Source organism: Physella acuta, unplaced genomic scaffold (genome assembly GCF_028476545.2).
Source record: "Physella acuta isolate Inbredline_101_S28 unplaced genomic scaffold, ASM2847654v3 ptg000234l, whole genome shotgun sequence".
In the NCBI taxonomy this organism is placed as follows: domain Eukaryota; kingdom Metazoa; phylum Mollusca; class Gastropoda; family Physidae; genus Physella; species Physella acuta.
The window spans coordinates 52818-71707 of record NW_026731753.1 but is presented as its reverse complement, the minus strand read 5'-3'; the positions used below and the strand labels follow the sequence as shown (position 1 = coordinate 71707).

At 34.1% G+C, this 18890-nt stretch overlaps 2 protein-coding genes across 4 annotated transcripts in view; one reads left to right on the top strand and one right to left on the bottom strand.

The window, feature by feature from the left end:
- Positions 1-48: 48 nt before the first annotated feature.
- LOC131938110 (vacuolar protein sorting-associated protein 41 homolog) lies at positions 49-14633 on the bottom strand. Of its 2 annotated transcripts, none has more exons than XM_059296010.1 (27): positions 14568-14633; positions 10438-10527; positions 10214-10309; positions 10005-10088; positions 9477-9551; positions 9209-9343; positions 8779-8901; positions 8504-8565; positions 8136-8217; positions 7949-8018; positions 7626-7723; positions 7251-7383; positions 6778-6893; positions 6434-6490; positions 6131-6274; positions 5790-5882; positions 5485-5612; positions 5101-5148; positions 4597-4735; positions 4320-4370; positions 3918-4110; positions 3511-3651; positions 2949-3085; positions 1696-1795; positions 888-932; positions 623-699; positions 49-478 (listed from the first exon to the last, which is right to left on the bottom strand). In XM_059296010.1, the coding sequence occupies exons 1-27, from the start codon at positions 14583-14585 to the stop codon at positions 407-409; spliced, it is 2607 nt and encodes an 868-aa protein (XP_059151993.1). In that variant the 5' UTR covers positions 14586-14633; the 3' UTR covers positions 49-406. The 2 variants fall into 2 exon arrangements, with proteins under 2 accessions (XP_059151993.1, XP_059151992.1); XM_059296009.1 differs by lacking the exon at positions 14568-14633 and adding an exon at positions 14391-14532.
- Positions 14634-14797: 164 nt separating this feature from the next.
- The window catches only part of LOC131938114 (POU domain, class 6, transcription factor 1), a 29007-nt gene continuing 24914 nt past the window's right edge, over positions 14798-18890 (top strand). The window contains exon 1 of one of the 2 annotated variants that reach the window (XM_059296015.1): positions 14798-15150. The gene's annotated coding sequence lies outside the window, so the exon portion shown is untranslated. Of the gene's footprint in view, positions 15151-15578; positions 15670-18890 lie in introns of those variants that run through there. The other variant, XM_059296016.1, reaches the window with a different exon arrangement.

The window sequence follows — 18890 nt, the reverse complement described above, 5'->3', positions numbered from 1 at the left end:
AATTCTGAGTTGTTATGATAAATAAGTAAATGCAACAGAAGCAAAGGATATGATTGTAAACAAATAATATATTTCTCACAATTCAATGTATTTTTCTTTCCAAAATAATTTAACTTGCATCAACATTATTATTTGAAATGTTTCATTTATTCCCATTCTTACAATCAAGCCTATGTAAAATAGTAAAAATAAAAGCTGATTACACTAGCCATTTATCTTTAAATATTCAGTTTGACATTTCCACAAAAAAATTGCTTAATGCAGTACAATTATCTAGGTCAGACTTAAGCAATTTGTAGCAAAAGCTATCACCAAAATTAAACATTTAATGCACTTAAATAAAATAACAGTGAAAAAGCTTTAAGCATTAAACAATAATTACAAGTATGGTTTATTACGTCAAAGGTTATTTCATAAAATGTTCTCTTGCTCCAGGCCGACGATCTTTCTTGATAGAATTACAAATTATACAATTAGTCTGAAACACAAATGGAGATGGTTAAGTCAATTTGCTTGAGGATTAATTGGAATTTTCACTCTTATACAGGTAGTTTTGCGCTAGTCATTTCTGGATGTTTGATCTTTACCTACCAATTTAAAAAAAAATCTTTTTTTTACTTACTACATATGCTGGCAGGCAATCCTCATGAAATGCATGGCGGCAATGAAAGACATTAAGGTTACTAGCAAACCGTAAATCTGAAATGAAAAATCCAAATTAAAGTTTGGTTTATATTTTTGTTACCAATTCACTTTACAGTACAATGTGTTAACATAGTTTACAAATTAAACACAGATGATTACTAACCATTTAACCATGCACTGTCAAAAATACAAACAGGTAGACTACTAGCCATCTGCTGACAAATAACAGGAAGAAAACTTACCATTTACTGTCAGCCTCTGGTTGCAGACTGGACATAACTGACTACCTGGAGAGACAGTATACAATACTATATTTTTTATGTACAACATTGATAGCCCACTCTTTCTTTTCATTAATCTACTTTCTGTACACATCAATTATCAAATTTTAAACAGGGTTGTACTGTTATTAGATATTTGTTTTTTAACCAGTGAATTAGGTAAAAAATAATTTGAACTTGAACAACACTATGGCTAACTAAACCACACTTCATTTTTCACATTTCATATTTAAACAGTCAAAATCTAGCTGAAATAATAGCGAGAAGCAATTAAGAATTTACAAAGAGGTTTTGCATGGTAGCCAATACATAACTAATACTTTTTTAAAAAGCATTTTTAAGTTTATTGATATATGTTAAGTGAACTTGGTATCAAATTTAAGACAATGGGAGAAATGTAGTTTTTAATTATCTTAATCTTTTAAACAATAATGAAGCTTAATGAAGCATACAACAAACTACATTGAGTAATGTGAAGTACTAACCAATGTTACACTGACTATTTTGTTAGAAAAAAATCACTGAAATATTTGAAATTTGGTTTTAAGTTAGCTATTTGGGGTAAAACTTAACATGAGCAAAGACCTACTATCAACAAAAACACCCCTCCTCTGTGTTTTGACTAGCCTCTCTAAAAGGTTAAAACTATTTGGGGTAAGACTCAACGTGAGGTAAGCAACCACCTACCATCAACAAAACCCCTCCCCCCGCCTCTGTGTTTTGACTAGCCTCTCCAACAGGTTAAAACTATTGGTAAGCAAAGACCTACCATCAACAAAAACACCCCGCCTTTGTGTTTTGACTAGCCTCTCCAACAGGTTAAAACTGTCAGCCACCAGAATCTTTCTGCAGCCATCTCTCAGTGAAAGCTATTGGGGGAGATATAACAATTTATTGAAAAACTTATGATTAAAATAGTGTGTATTTCTTTATCAAATTGTGTATTGATAAAGCTTCTGCGTCTACAATAATCACTAAGGTAATAATAATTATAAAAATACTTTATTGGGAATTTTTTTAAAAATAGAAAATCTAAAATAATTTGATTAAAACAAGTTTTCAGTCTTGGATAATTCACTATTCTTTAAAAAAAGTAGATTCTGTAATAATATGGAATAGTTAGGCTAAACCTGTGATGCTGGTGTGAGAATAGTCAGGCTCAGCTTTTGATGCTGGTGTGAGAATAACCAGGCTCAGCTTTTGATGCTGGTGTGAGAATAGCCAGGCTCTGCTTTTGATGCTGGTGTGAGAATAGCCAGGCTCTGCTATTGATGGTGGTGTGAGAATAGTCAGGCTAAGCTTGTGATGCTGGTGTGAGAATAGTCAGGCTCAGCTTTTGATGATGTGGTGTGAGAATAGTCAGGCTCAGCTTTTGATGCTGGTGTGAGAATAGTCAGGCTTAGTGTGTGATGCTGGTGTGAAAATAGTCAGGCTCAGCTTTTGATGCTGGTGTGAGAATAGTCAGGCTAAGCTTGTGATGCTGGTGTGAGAATAGTCAGGCTCAGCTTTTGATGCTGGTGTGAGAATAGTCAGGCTAAGCTTGTGATGCTGGTGTGAGAATAGTCAGGCTCAGCTTGTGATGCTGGTGTGAGAATAGTCAGGCTTAGTGTGTGATGCTGGTGTGAGAATAGTCAGGCTCAGCTTGTGAAGCTGGTGTGAGAATAGTCAGGTTTAGTGTGTGATGCTGATGTGAGAATAGTCAGGCTCAGCTTTTGATGCTGGTGTGAGAATAGTCAGACTTAGTGTGTGATGCTGGTGTGAGAATAGTCAGGCTCAGCTTGTGAAGCTGGTGTGAGAATAGTCAGGTTTAGTGTGTGATGCTGATGTGAGAATAGTCAGGCTCAGCTTTTGATGCTGGTGTGAGAATAGTCAGACTTAGTGTGTGATGCTGGTGTGAGAATAGTCAGGCTAAGCTTGTGATGCTGGTGTGAGAATAGTCAGGCTAAGCTTGTAATGCTGGTGAGAGAATAGTCAGGCTTAGTGTGATGTTGATTGAGTGAAGTAGATGCAGCCAGTGCTCACCTGAAGGTTGTAGTCCTGCAGAATCTTGACCAATGAGTCTCTTAGACCAGGGATTTCCATGTCTTTTCTTATTTTACTAATAACTTTGATAGGATCAATGTGAGCACCCACATTGTGCAGCAGGGCAGTGATGAATTCTGAGGATAAAAACATTGTTAAACAATGTAGTAAAGTTTTTACTATCAATTTCAGTAGGAAATCCAGACTAAAACTTTGGTAACACATCTAGAAAAATCCCTACAGTAGTGAGTTTTTGTTCTACCCAGACCTTCATACTCGAAACACAACAGGAAATTGTGTCCATCTACAGATTGCGAAGCTGGGCATAGTGCTGATTACTCTATCATTTAATCTACTGAGGTCACAGAAAAATATAAACTCTACTTCACCTGCCCCATGGGTCATCAAGTACAAAAGGGAGCTTTACTTAGTACAGAATGTGAGTTACTGCAGAATTAAAGACTTTTTAAAAGCCTTTCTTCCTGAATTATAATTCACGCAAATATTTCAAAGTTGTAAGACATGATGTGTCAATAATCACAAGCAATAATTCATCATTTACTTGGGTTTCCCATTGCGTATTCTATCAGATTCTCCCACAGCTCCTCATCAGCTTGCTCCATACAGAACTGAATAGCATGATTTACATCCTGCAACTTCTCTGTGATAAGCTTCAGGGCTTGAGTCAAGTTTCCCATCCGACCTGGTTTGAATGACAGAAGAAAAAATTGGTTTTACAACTGATCTGGACATTAGGTCTAGTTTATATTTTGTGTAGCTAAAAATATTTCTGTTAGGTTGGACAAGATAATACCAAACAAAATTATTCAAAATAATAAAGCCCAGAATAATTTCAATGAATAAAACAATCTATTACTAAAACATCAACAAAGAGGGGAGAAAATTCCCCAGCAATCCAAAAACAGATAATAACTGAGTAAGTTATTTTCTAGCCAAAGTGATTTGTACCTAGTAAAAACACTTGTTCATTGACATAGTCACGTGCCTCGCACTCTTCCCAAGCTGTCTGCAGAGGGTAGAATTCACTTCGGCGCAAGAACGGCAGAAGTTTTGGCCTTTCAAACTCTGCATACAGCTTGACTAACTGGCCATGATATTCTTGTGTTCCTTGCAAGTCTTTCTGTACCAGCTGATCCAGATACTATAAAAAGGAATTTTGATAAACAGAAATGAAACATTAATTTGTTTTGATATTAATTTAAATTTTAAACAAAAGAGTGAAAATCAAAACTAAATAATTTAGATAACAAACTTTGTTTGTAAATAATGTGAAATGCTTGAATTTAATTATTTGTGCTTTCATTAGTTATTTTCAGACCAGAATTAATTATTTTATAATAACTATCTTACCAGGTAGAGATATCTCTGTGACTTGCTAAGCTGCTGCACAACTTTTTCAACCTGAAATAAGACAATAAAAATAAATTCTTTAGACCAAGAATTGTACAGAGCATGCAGAATAGAACTTACATTTTAACATGCAACAGGAATCTGGCCTGAGTAGACAGAGATTTTTGTAAGTTAAATGGGGTAAATGCTAAAGATGAATAAACTTAAACATGTTCAAAGATTAAGATAATTCTATTGTACAAATACACTGGTTATGTGATATCAGTTTAACACTCACAGGAATGGTGTCATTGTGGTCCAGTAGCATTTTAACTGCCCTGTCTTTATCCAAGTCCATTAACTGGATTATTTTATCACTAATTTTATCATACAGCTTGTGGTCATGGATCAGTGTAAAAACATCTTTGTGCTTTAACCTAAAGAAAAAAATATTGTGTAAACAGCAATATTTTCTCTGTAACAAAAAGGGAAATATCTTCATAAAGTTACTGAGTTGTTAATGCAGGAATAATTTATTTAATGAAACACTTTTAAAGTGATTTCTTTTTATAAGATCATTTTTCTTAATGTAACTTCAAACAAACTTGGAAAACAAAATAAAAATGTTGCATATATTTCAAATAATTACAAAATTAGTTAATATATATTTTAACTTAAACATTTCCTCATTGTTTAATATATGGCCAGCCAACACAAAGTTTAATAAATTTGAAACACATTTAAAAAAAAAAATTATGTTAGTTTCTAAAAAGTTAAATGACTATTTTATTCAACTTCTTACCTTAGATATATCCCAAGGGCTTTATCAAAAGCCTTCTGATGTGCATACCTAAGACAGAAATTATGTGCATGATGTTAAAGAAGTGTGAAGTTTAATACAAAATTAAACAAGTCTCATTCGTACCTTTTATGATATCCGCTCCTACAAAGGTGTAACTTTTGTAAACACGACATATCACCAAATTTTATTCATAGCAAAAACACAAATGATAATTTTATTTTGAAACATGTATTCCAGTACTACGTTCCCGGATTAAAAGCATGACTTTTTTTTTGTTTTGTGTTTTTTACATATTTACCACACAAAATTAAGTTTAAACTATCGGACCCAAATTTAGCTACGTAAAAATCTAAAATCAGTTGTTCTATAAAAGTAGTAACTTACAACTGTCCTAAACTTTGTAGCAAGAGCTCATGGTTTTTCTCTCTGTCCAGCCTGGCAAGTATGACATTAATGATTGATTCACTGTCATAGAGGTCAGGGGGCCATTCTTTCACCAGTTGGTAAAACCTCTGGAATATTACATGTAAAACTCTTTTAAAACAAGACATGCATAAATGTAAGCAATTTTAATAAGACCCTGGCCTGAACAATGACAAAAAAATCCTGTTGAACTGCAATTAAATATTATATGTCTTAGAAAAAATAATAATGTACAACTAAACATGTTTGTAAATAAAACAAAGTACCTCATAATCGGAAGAAAGGAATTCATTCAAGACCATCTCATATATAGCTGAATCAAGTCTGGGATCTGACCTTGGAATGTATGTTGCAATAGCCTAGATAATAAAGGGGGAAAGTGTCTACAAGTCACATTAGGAAAACTTGTCTTTTTATTCAAAATAATAGGATATGATAAAACAAGTAAGTAAATAACTGTGGTTTCATTTAAATTATTTAATGGACAAACTACTGATATTTGAACATTAATTTTAATTGTTGCATCGTTAGGACAATTAACTTTAAAATTTGCTTAATTTAATTGTTTAGTTTTAATGGAAATATAATATAAATCGTAAATTGTTACTTTTAATTGTTTGATCTTGGCAAACTTGTAGATCTCTTCTGTCCAGGATTCTCTCTTCTTGCCCAGGATCTTCACACACAATCTGCCAGCTTCATCATAGGCTTGTTCTTCCAGAAGGTAATCCAAGTAAGCTCTGCCTATAGCCTAGAGGAAAAAAAGCATTTTTTTTTAAAAATCAAGATAGATCTGCCTGTAGTTTAGAATAAACCAATTTTCAAACAAGGTTGAAGTACCTAAATCTTTTTTGCAATTTCCACAAAAAAATAGATTGTCAATCAGACTTAAAATTTAAAAAATACTTACATGATAAGAATGTGTCTTTAGTTCTTTAGTGTGCTCTAATGCTACTGCCATAGCTTCCTGTTAAATACAACCAAAATGATACAACTTGAACCACTAGATTGCTTAATAGTGAATAAGAATGTAGGATAACAGTATTGAAAAAATGAATTCTAAATAATTCAGTAAAATCTATTTACACTGTTCTAAGTTTCACTGGTTAAAAACACCCTAACTCTAACTAGAGAGTACATTTTTCGACTTCAAGTTTTAAACTATAAAGAGGAATCTACCACATATTCCAACTATACCCATTTTATATCTACTTAAAAATGGCCAAGTTTTTAAAGGAACAAAACTAAATCTACCTCATAACGGCCATGTTCCATCAACCATGTTATATGATCATCTTGATCTCTAAGTTTAGCAACCACAACATCCTTGGGGCTTACAATGAAATACAAATTTTCATCAGGTAGGCACTCTGGAGAGTCAAACAAATTTTTAAGTTAATAGAAATCGCATTCTTTTTCTAGTTCATAAAAACTGGAACATTAAATTATTGAAGTCTATAATGAGCAATGTGGCCCTTTAATGCTTATTTTATTTGCTTCTGATAGACACAGGATGTTTTGTATTAACTTAAAAAGAAAAGTTTAGGAAGAATTGTTTGAATGTATAAATTGACAATAAAGAACATGTTTTAAAATGTATATGCTTACCAGGATATTAAGGAAGAGTTGATTAAAAATAATTCTTTGCAGAATGAAGCGAATTAAAAATTTAAGGATTAAAAATGTAAACAGTAGGCCCTACGACAAACTAGAGCTGAAATATTTACCAAGATGATACTCAATGCTTCTGTACTCCTGAAACCCGCGGATGGAGAGGGCATCGTTAGATATCTCTTCAAAATGTTTCAGGTGGGGCTCAAGTATTTGAAGGTGTGGTCTCCCAGCTGACATACGACCTTCCTAAAACCAAATGTAAACATTCAGCAGTGAATTTTCAGCTGATGCCTATTACTGTAAGTCCAAAAATGTGCTGAACAGAGGTAGATTAAAAATTTAAACAGAAAGATAATTCAGTCAGTTACACATGGGGCAGCATTTGCTTCTTAATTTAATTGTTTGGGTAAAGAAATAAAACTGATTTAAATTCTTTTTAAAATGAATTAGGCCTATAAGTCTATATACATATAATAAAAATATGTTACCTCAATTTTTTCTCCAGTTTTGTCATAGGAAAGGACAACTAGATTGGTAGCTAAAGGAGCTATCCCACATACAATAAAATCAGTTGTAAACATAGATGCTGTTGAAGAAAATCAATTAAAAATGAATAATTCTTAATCTGTTTATTTGAAAACAGTCCTACTATTTCATGCTGATAAATTTTGTCAAAATATAAACAAAATTGTAATGTTCCTTTAGCAAATACTTCCTTTCCTGTTGACACATCCTAATTCTGAGTGAAATATGCAATAGTGTGACCAACAGGCATAGAACTTAAGAAAAGAAATGGATGAAGAATACTTGCTTATTTCACAAAATCTTGTGGGTGCATTGTCACGCATATCTGTTTTTACCTGATCTTTAACAACACAGATCTGTTCATGGGGAAAGAGAATATTTATTTTTCTCATTAGTGCTTTTTGCAGGAAATACTTTCAAAATTATTTTTGCAACTACATGAATACAAGCATAAATACATGAAAAAAACTAACCTTTATTCTATCAGCCCAACCTATTAGCAAGGTTCTACTGTCTCGCCATACTAACTGACAAATGCACAGCTCAGGGCGCAAACTAAGAGTAAAAATTGAATAACAATGAGCTCATGTTTGCTTTACATTCTGGGTGTTGTGTAGCAGGTATAAAAGAGATGGCAATCTTATCTACTTAATTTGTATTTTAAAGTAATAGCTCAACCACATATAGGCCTACTCCTTTAAAACATATACAGATTAAGATGAAAAATAAGTAGTTGGTGTTGTTATTTTCTTGAGTTAACTAATAAAGATCAGCTAAACAGTATTTTCAAGTAAATAAAGTTTATTTTAATAATGTTTTGTATTGATATATTATTACATACTCATGGTCTTTATCAATCTTGGTAATTTTGGACTTTGAGGTTGTGTCATACACCTTAACACCCTGACAGAAAAAAAGAGTGCACAGTTTAAATAAATGAATAAAAAATGTATGTTAAAAATAAATGAAGGATGTATATTTTTTTTAGATATGGAAATCAAACACATTTATTTTATTTTTCATGAAACAAAATACTTAAGTGATAATAACAGATCAGAAAAACTAAAATATGATGTCAAGGACAATAACAAGGAGCACACATGAAAAGGTACCTACATGGTTATTAGCCCAAGCAATGAACTCTCCACCCCATTTTATATTGCGAATAGGACCTTCACCTTGATGGAGTACAGTTGTTTTGTGTCTGCCTAAAAAGCCACTTTTCTCATTCAGAAGTAACTGTTTAAGAATAAAATAAGCAAATACAGTCCAACAAAGAGCAAAATAATTGGCTAGAGGTAGAAAAAAAAAATCACACCTAGCACTAGAATGCTAGGATCATTATGAAAACTAATAAAAGCTTGAGAACTAAGAAAGTAAGAGAAAACAATAGCAAAGAGTGTCTTGATGAAATGAGATTACAGATGTAGTGGTCTGCACTTTGCTGGTCGCTGATGAAGAATATTGTGAGATGAAGAGGTGAAACTAAGAACATAGTAAAATAAGAAGAATAGATGTTAAGCAATTTTGTAAACAAATAGTGAACCTTATCGTCACCAGTGACATACTGCCTTCCACTATTTGGTTTATAATACTGTGGATCTAGTGCAATGGCTTTGACAGGTCGGTTGAGTTCCACAACTTGATTACTATCAGAAGAGTACAACCCTGTGATGACAACCTGGGGAAAAAATTGATAAGATAATAAAATGGAATGCTAAGTAATAATGGACATTATTTATTATTTGGATTACTTGTTTATATTACAAGAAAAAAACTTGGCACATTTAAGTCAATGACTATTTTTTTTTTACCTTTCCATCATCAGAGCAGCTGGCCATAAAATCTCCATTTGCATCAATACTTATCTGGTTCACTGTAGTTGTGTGCTGCAATAAAAAATAATCAGTCAATTGTCAAATAGGGATTAGTTTTCAAATGGCAAAATACAGAATACTCCTAAGTAAAAGGCTACATAAATTAACAACGAAAATGTCTATATTGTAATTAAGCAAAAGTAAATTGTAAGTATAAAAGATAAAAGAAGTGAATCTGCTGCTTTAAACACAGCATCTGATTTGATTATGTTACCTATCAGCATTTAAATTCCTGGATTAAAGTCAGTTGCCATTCAGGGCTGGATTGTCTCAAAGACATCCTATGCACTCAAGACACAATAACTTTAACTTAAGACTTCTGGGTTAGGATTTAGCTTGACAACAACACCACACTCACACCACTCTAATTTACCTGACTTGTGGATCAATGGTTCTTAAAGGGTAATTTCCAGTAAAGTACAAAGCATGATTAAATACTATTATATTATTCTAGCCTTGACTCACTGCTGTGATTCCCTTGTCACTGATTCTATTGCCTATGTGGTCAAGGATATAAATATTTCCCCAATGTGTTCCAAGTACAAGAAACTGCAAACAGTAAAATAAGAACAAATTTAGAATACTTGAATACTTAAACTAAAAATATTCATTCTGATTCTACTTTTTCAAAAAAATATGTGTTTAATATACATATTTATAATTTTCTGCAGTACCTTTGGATTCACTGAGATACAACTTGCTGCATCCTTGCTTAAAATAGATGTCAAATCATTTGCCAATCTTTCATATTTCAGCTTGGGTTCAATATCCTTAAAATGAAGTGAAAGGTAATATAACATATAAACATTATAAGAATAATAGTTAAATTATTTGTATTGTTGGCATTAAGAATCAGTTTAATAAAGATTGTAATATTTTTTTAAGGAAATTGTATTACCTCTGAATCTTCAGAATCAGACTCGTCATCTTCATCATCATCTTCATCTTCACCAATATCAACTGATTTTTGTGCATTTTGCATTTTGAACTGGGTAAATAAATAAATAATAATATTTAAGCCATATATGAGAGATTAGTATATTTATAGTTGAGGCATTTTACTTGCAGTGGAAAATATTAAAAACGATTAAATAAATAGTAAAACCTACATGATTGAAATTTTTAAAAATAAATAGCAATTAATAATTTATAGGATTAGGTAGCTTCCATGATTTCGGGCTAATCCCCAAGAAAGAGTTATTATTAATAATAATTATTTTTAATAAAATAAATTATACATAAGACAAAGCCCATGCCAATATGACTAAATAGTAACCAGGTAACTAATAGTAGGCCCTATTGTAAATTAAATACTAAATAAATAGTAGTTAGTAGGCTAACAAACAAGTAGGCCTAACCTAACGCCTAACTCATTATAATTATTTAGGCCTAATTAGTAATTATAAATTTTGGTGGGCCCCTATTTAATACTATTTATTGAAATCTGTAAATACTAACTAAATTAAATACTAAGAGAAGACTAATGTAATAATAGTTAATTATTAATAGTAGGGGGGCCTAAATAAAAAATATAGAAAAGATGTTCTTTCTTTCTGCCTTACATCTGAACCATTTGGTGAAAATGCTTATCAGTCCCCAGAACCATTTTCCATTTCTGTTTTAATAAAACTAAATCAGAAACAAATAGTTCGGTCTCCCCCCCCCCCCCCCCCCCACCCCCTTCAAGAGAATAGAGATGCCTGAAGAAAGATTGAAAGAATTTTGAAAGAAAGATTAGAAAGAAATTCGGTAAAACCTTAGTTTAGCGTCGTAAATTCCAACGTAGCTAGTAATGTGCGATGGAGGTAACTAATGAATATTTCTTTCATTTGGCCATATTTATGACATATTTTGCATAATATAACAGATAATTAAATCACAAATCACAATCCATGATCAAACCAGTCAAAAATATCCTGGAATAAACTTTAAACTACCCCGTTCGAGACAACACTGAGTAAATACAAGCAGCGGCCATGTTTCAAAAACAATAATAAAGAAGTTTCCCTTGAAAAATTGTCTATTCGCATGTCTGTTGTGTTGATTTTGTGGTTTAATATGGTTGTTTTGTATTGTTTTAATATATGCCTGTATACTATATAGTAATTTTTCTTTTTCAATATAGTTGAGATGAATGACTAATAGACCTTTTCAGACTTAATAGTGTGCATCCAAGACCACAACAATTGTTGGGAGGTCGAACTTTTGAACACTTTTTTTTTTGCAGTAGGGCCTAATCAAATTAATATTAGATCGTCCTTAAATGACGTCGCTCTTAAGATAGTAATGACAGCGTGCATTATTACAGAACAAACATATGAGCATATTGTTTCAGATAGAAATTGTGATTTGTGGTGCGGAGAGGTTGAGTAGAACTCAGCAGAGGCGTAGCGAGGGGGGGGGGTGGGACATATGTCCCCGGGCGCCGACCTAAGGGGGGGCGTCAAATTGAAAGTTTGAGGGGGGGGGGGTGCAAATGAAAAGTTCGAGGGGGGTGCAAATCGAAAGTTTGTCCCCGGGCGTCGGGAAGGGTCGCTACGCCTCTGGAACTCAAGGATGTGATTTTGAGACGGGTCAGTTTTTTTTTTCTGAAAACGGGATGGTTGTGGGAGAAAGAACAGCTGTAGAAGTATGACGCGTCATTCATTGGAGATCCATTTTCTCAGTGGGGACGATAGAACTATTAAGAAGGGTCAAGAAAAGTAATAAGCATGCTGAATCGCATTTCTTGAACCCCACCTTTTCATTCCCCCACTTAGCACATCGTCTCCGAGTTAACGCTCGCGCGTGACGTCATGTACCGGTACCGCCGACCGTTTGGCTAATTTTATAGAAAAGAAAAAAAAACAAGCAATGCCGTTTTGACACTTATGCGACGTTTAATTTGATTACTTATGTTGGTGTTAAATTAAACAGCCCCTCACACATCTATCCCTCGTCCATTTAAACATACGAGGTTATTTCTGCAAGCTTGCTGTCTTGAGACTTTCGGCCCTTTAAAAATGTATTAAGCTCCCACCGTATAGAACTAGCCTACCCATATTAAGCTCCAAAAGAAGCTTGGTGAAAACGGGATGGCCGTCCGATTTTGAAGCTGCGCTGCGCTTTATAAAAAGCACAATAAACGATAAGATGACACTTATATTAAGTAAATTATAGTTCTGAATATTGATACATTAAAAGTGATATTCGAAAATTAAGAGCCAGACAGTCAACATGATATTTCAATTTAAGTCCAAGAAAATAAATTTCATCAAACAATGGAACATCACTAAATTTTCGCGCAGTTTAGCGAAATTGAATTTAAGTATTTACGTCATCTTACAAAGGTATACGTATACTGATGCCTATTTATCGTTATTTTGATTGAACAAAGCATTATAGAGGTTCTCCGTCAACCACCTAGGTATTTTCCCCCGTTCACCTCCTTTCATGATACCGACACGTCATAATTTGCGGAGCCGCCTGAGTTGACGTCACAAATCTTCACTCACTCCCATAGCATATCATATGTGACATCATTTATGGACAACCCCATATCACTCACTTGGGTACTTGATATTGACAATTTGACAACAAAGGATAACCAAAATGTGTCTGGCAGGTGGAGACTTGCGATCGACCATAAATGACAACACTCACTTAAGGGGTGGACTGGCTCATTGTTTTAGATGATGTTTTACGAGGGAAGCTGGTGGATAATACATTTTGTCTCTCTGTATATAGAAATGATGACAAACATTTAATGTTGTCAAAATTATGGTTAGAGATCTTAGGGGTCATCCATAAATGACGTCACGCTTTTTTTGACGATTTTTACCTCCCCCCTCCCCTTCGTCACACGTCGTCACAAAAAGCCCGACCCCCCCCCCCTAAAATGACGTCACACCTCAACCTACAACCCCCCTCAAAATTGCAGTTGAATTTTTTTAAACATCGATATTTTTCCAAAATCTTGTCTAAACTATAACAATTTATTAAAACAGTTATCTAAAACGCGAAATAACGTCTAAAATTCGTTTTCTAACATTGCTTTTTTTATAATGCAAAAATTTGACGTCGCAACATCTGAACCCCCCCCCTCCCCCTCTTCACACATCGTCACAAAATTACGGACCCCCCCCCCTCCCCCTATGAGTGTGACGTCATTTATGGATGACCCCTTAGATAAGGCAGAGTGAAGCGTAATTTTTTACATTATGGCTTGTTGTGACATTGACAACAAAAATATGACGGAGGTTGGGGTTTAATTAAGGTACAGAGAAGTAAAAAAAATGTCATAAGTTACGATAAAATCACTAATTGATGAAAAGAAAAACCTGAAATGAAAATAGTGAACATTCAAACAAGAAAAAACTCAAACTATATAGCAATAGTAAGATCAAATAAACATTAGTAAAAAAACACGTGATTTAATACATGGATACAAGTTGCATCTCACAATGCTTCTAGTCTAAATAAAGTTGTTTGTTAGGAAATTCAGGGCAGAATTTTAAAAAAAAAATTCTTTATAATACGGACTATACAACAAGACAATCATATTTAAATACATTTTCATACTAATAGAAATGAAAGGGAAGCTACTCTAAATAACATTTTCTTAAGATGGCTGCTGTTTTTAATAGCAAATTTACTATCTCGAACAGGGTCGATAAAAATTAATTTCAGGATACTTAAATTGATTTAACCATAAATGGTGATCTATTATTCAATTATCTATAATATTTTATCAAAATATACGAAAATATACTCATATTTAATGACATATTCATTAATTCACTCTCTCCCACATTACTAGTTTTGGCCGAATTTACGACGCTAAACTAAGGTTTTACCAGAAATTCTGCTCACACTAGTCACTAGATCTATACCGCACACCATATTATATCTAGAGTCTAGATCTATTGTAAAGAAAATGAAGTTGTTGATCAAACAAGAGTTGAATAAGTTTTGTGTTAATCAGTGATGACATTGTAATTGTTAATGAACTACAAATCAATCAACAGTGGTAGTGGGCTCTTAACTTACATCAATAGATTTCGCCATGTTTGTGATCACATGACTAAAATTTCTATTTTTAGATTTTGTGGCGAAACCCCCAGCCTCGATTTCGTGCCTAAAATCTGTTGTTTTTTTTCCTGGTACTGGGCCTATCTTCAGATTTAGCAGATGGCAGTATAATGAGTATTGTAAATAATAATATGGGATTTTTTTAAAATACAGTTTTTTCATCAGATAAAATTTATTCAGATCAATTTTAAAATACAACTGTGAATATCTTTTCTGACGCAAAATATCGATAGGGCTAATCGTAAACTTTCCATAATTTGTTTTGCCTTTCCCCGCGAACAAAATCTGGAAAGTGTCTCGTTTTGTCGCTTTGGGGCGTATCTGAAGTAGGAGGGACGAATCTAATATATATTTATGACGATTTTATAATTAGCATAATTTATTAATTTCTTTAGTAGTTCCTTTTGGGAAAGCCCGTTCTATTTTAAATAATTTTAATGGAACTCTGCTTTTACAAAGAAGCTTTCTTGCATGCTTTAAAGTATCATAACCTCGTCTACGTAGCTTGATTCTGTGGAATTTCTACCAGATTTGATTTCCGGTGAGTAAAATTTTCTTAGTTGGGAGGATGGTTGATTATCATAATTTATACTTTATTTTCGTTTTCTCTTACTTCAGCCTTCACCAGATTTAAATAGTACTGCATGTATTTAAACTTACTAGAAGTATAATGAGCCTGTTATCATTTCGCTAGTGAACTAGCGAATTTAAATCAACCGAGGTTATAGTGATTTGTCGGGTGTGCATCAAAAGAATAATATTCGAATGGGCTGCATCGTTCAGCCAGCGAGTGGTCTGTTTTCTTTCGCCACGATGATATCTATTTTTAGTAACACAACATTCACTGAGGGTTTTTATTAGTTTGCTTTTTACTGGAGAGGAGGGGGCAGCCAACGTGATGTAGATTTCTAGACCAAATTGCATTCTCTACTTTCAACTTTGCGATTGGAATTATTCTCAGCTATTCGATTTATTGACATTTGAAATAGAGCCTAATCTAGTTTAAGAATGTCTAAGAAGATTGTTGACCTCTATTATACGCTTCAATAGCTTCATGATGGTAGTATTGATATGTGGCTTTTTCAACTGAGTCAGTACAATATTTATGTAATGCTGCAAAAATTGCACGTATTTCGGTTTTAGTTAATATATTCTAGGGCTTGTCCAGATAAGCCATGCTACTAAAATTTAACCCCCGCCACCCAAAAAAAAAAATGTTTATGAAAGAGGAAATGAAACCTGTACTTTTAGATTTTATTGAAGAGGGTGAAATCAGGACATGTTATTAAAAATTATGTGAATCAAAAGGTCTGTACTTTGGTACCTTTAACCCGAACCCTAGAGGCGGATAAGGAGTTGTTCTATGGCTTGCGTTTAAATATCTAAATGTCTAGACTAGAATTGTCACAAGTGGCGGGGCTTAACTTTTCGCCCGAGTACTTTTTGTATTAGTGACTGGGCTTATCTGGACAAGATTCGACTCTAGATCTAGGCCTAATAGAATTTTTTTTTCACGCATCTTCATAAAAAGCCAGATCATTTGAGTTTTTTTTTTTCCTTTTTTTTTTTTCTCGAGCTCGGCCTAAATGAAGTAAATCAATTTCTAATTTAATTTTAAAAAAAAATAGCCTTTTAAATTATTTGAAAATGGAAGTAACTGCAAAAATTCAGTTTCTATCATTATTTTTAAAAAATTCAAAAGTGTGTCGTCACACTTTCTGACCCCCCCCCCCCCCTTCCCTCACGTCACATATTACAAAATTCCGACCCCTCCCCTTAGTTGTGTGAGGTCGTTAATAGAATACCCCTTCAAGTAAATTCTTACGTCACAGACTTGCGTGCAAATGTCAACCCTCCAGTTACCATAAAATAAACAGAACCTTCAACACTGGGTTAAATAATATTAGCTTAATAATTATATTTCACGAGCCGACCCGCAGCGTATCATACGCCGCTATTTAGTTGTTTTATTTTCTACTTTTCAATAATTCATAATTTGTGAATTCGACAGTACCAATGCTGTCACTGAAAATATTTGCTTTAAAACACTACCCCCCCCCCCCCCCCCCTTTCCCCTAACCCCGACCCTACACCCCCCCCCCCCCCCCCCCGTGAAAGCAGCCTCCTCTTAGTTATTTCTTAGTTACCTCCTGTAAGTTTAAAATCGAACTAAATTATCTGCCCCTAATAGAAACCCAGCTCTACGACTCTACGATTTGTAAACATTTAGCTTTGTAAACATTTAGCGTGACCACAGCTCACCAGACAATGGGTGGGGTGAGGGTGGTAGTGATAGTGATAGAGAGAAAGAGAGGGGACTGCAAGGAGGCGCTTGCAGCTTGTTTTCTAACGGCTCCCAGAAGAGAATTATATATATAGATAGATAGATTATCACAGAAGGCTTATAAACTGTCAATAGAAATAGTATAAATAACAGGCCACATCATGCATGTGACCTACACAATTGATTTTTTTAGATTTAGATTCTAACACGCATACGTTTAATTTTTGAAGGTCCCTTATATTAATGTTTTAAATCAATGTCTAGCTGAAATAATGAAGCTTTCTTATTTCACATCGTATTAAATATAGATTTCTCACAGCCTAGAGGTAGATCTAATTAATTCAAAGTATTACTTCAGTGGCGTTTTCTAAAAAAGCCCTTTATGTTATTTATTTTTAGAAAAGCCAGACCAGTCACATTTAACTGCTGTTACACAATCCCAATTGTTAAACCCCTGGGGATCTATAAATTGCTATTTGCAATAATATCGATTTAAATTAAAAATTATGGTACCCTAATTAAACAGTAGATGTTTGTATGTTTGCCACATTTTGTTTGATAATTTTAAAAAATAATAAAATCGGCCTATAACTATGACTATGACATAAATCCGCTACTGAATAAACTAAAGATCTATGCTGCTGCGGTAAATAATATAGTGTAGTGTCATATCCACTCCCATAGACCTTTGCTAGATGATGAAAAGTTCTACAATTAAACTTATTCATGCAAGCCGTCCTCTAACCGGAAGCTGTCGAATCTACCACAGGGCATATAGATCTACTATAAACATGATTAATTAAAAATGTTTTTGAACATATTTTTTTTAGCCAGCAGCGAACTTGCAATAAAAAAAATCGTTTGTTAAAAAGTGACCGCCGCCACCTGTTGGCCAGGACTAATAAAGTAAGAAGAGCCAACCACGAATGTTTGGCCTTCATATCTCTTTATTGTCATATGGAGGGTTATTAGTTATTCTAGAGGCGTAGATAGTGGAGGGCGGTGGGGTGGTCTAACCTGAGGGGGCGCCAAAAAAACAAATCATTCAGCGCTGCATTACTGAATTATACACAGTAGGAGTTTTGTTTTTTTCAATATACTGCTCCTTGGCTTTACTGGCTGATTCAACAGTTTTCTACGTAAATTGTGTGGCATAGAGGTAAAAACTGGTATGGGATAGTGACTGATAAAAAGCGCCAACAACCTTTCCAACTTTGGGGCTTTTTCACCAGCATAAAAAACTATATATATAAATATGGGGGGGGGGGGCGCAAAAAATGATAGTTCGCCGCGGGCGCCGAAATCGGTGCTACGCCACTGATAGCCGTGCTCAGAATCTCAACGACAGCATTCGCAATGTCGCTAAGACTTCTGCGGGAGGGTTGAGAATGGACACATTCTTTTTTTTTTAAAATGTAGTTGTATAGTAGATCAACACCATTTCATATCTTTTGATTGTGTAGGTACACATTCAATAACCATTCCATCATACTCGAAATCCTGGTATCGTGAATTATCGCTGTAGGCTATCTTCGTCAATCGAATACGAAAAACTACCATTGAAAATTAAATTCAAAACGGTGTATGCCCCGCTCATTCTCGGTCGTCTGTTTCGTTTTAATTCTACACTGCCATCCTTATTTTGACGCAGTTTAGTTAACTGTTATGCATTAGACCTATAATGAATGAGTGGTGAGTTCCACACGCTCTAGTTTGTGTACATTGTACAGCAGAAAATAATAGTGTGAGCGCATCTTAAATGCCATTATTTAGTTTCCTTATTGAGTATCGACCTGTTCTAACGATCTCTGCTCGTTAACCCCCCGTGCTTTGAGGAAAACTAATTTGAATATGCATGTGCAGCGGTATGGAATTAATAATGATAAGCAGCTATTATACATTGGAAGTAAATGGCGTCGACCTCTCCCCTTGCGCTTCCGCACAACAAAGGCACGCCTTCTCATCGTAAAATCATTACATTAATGCCGTTGCCATGG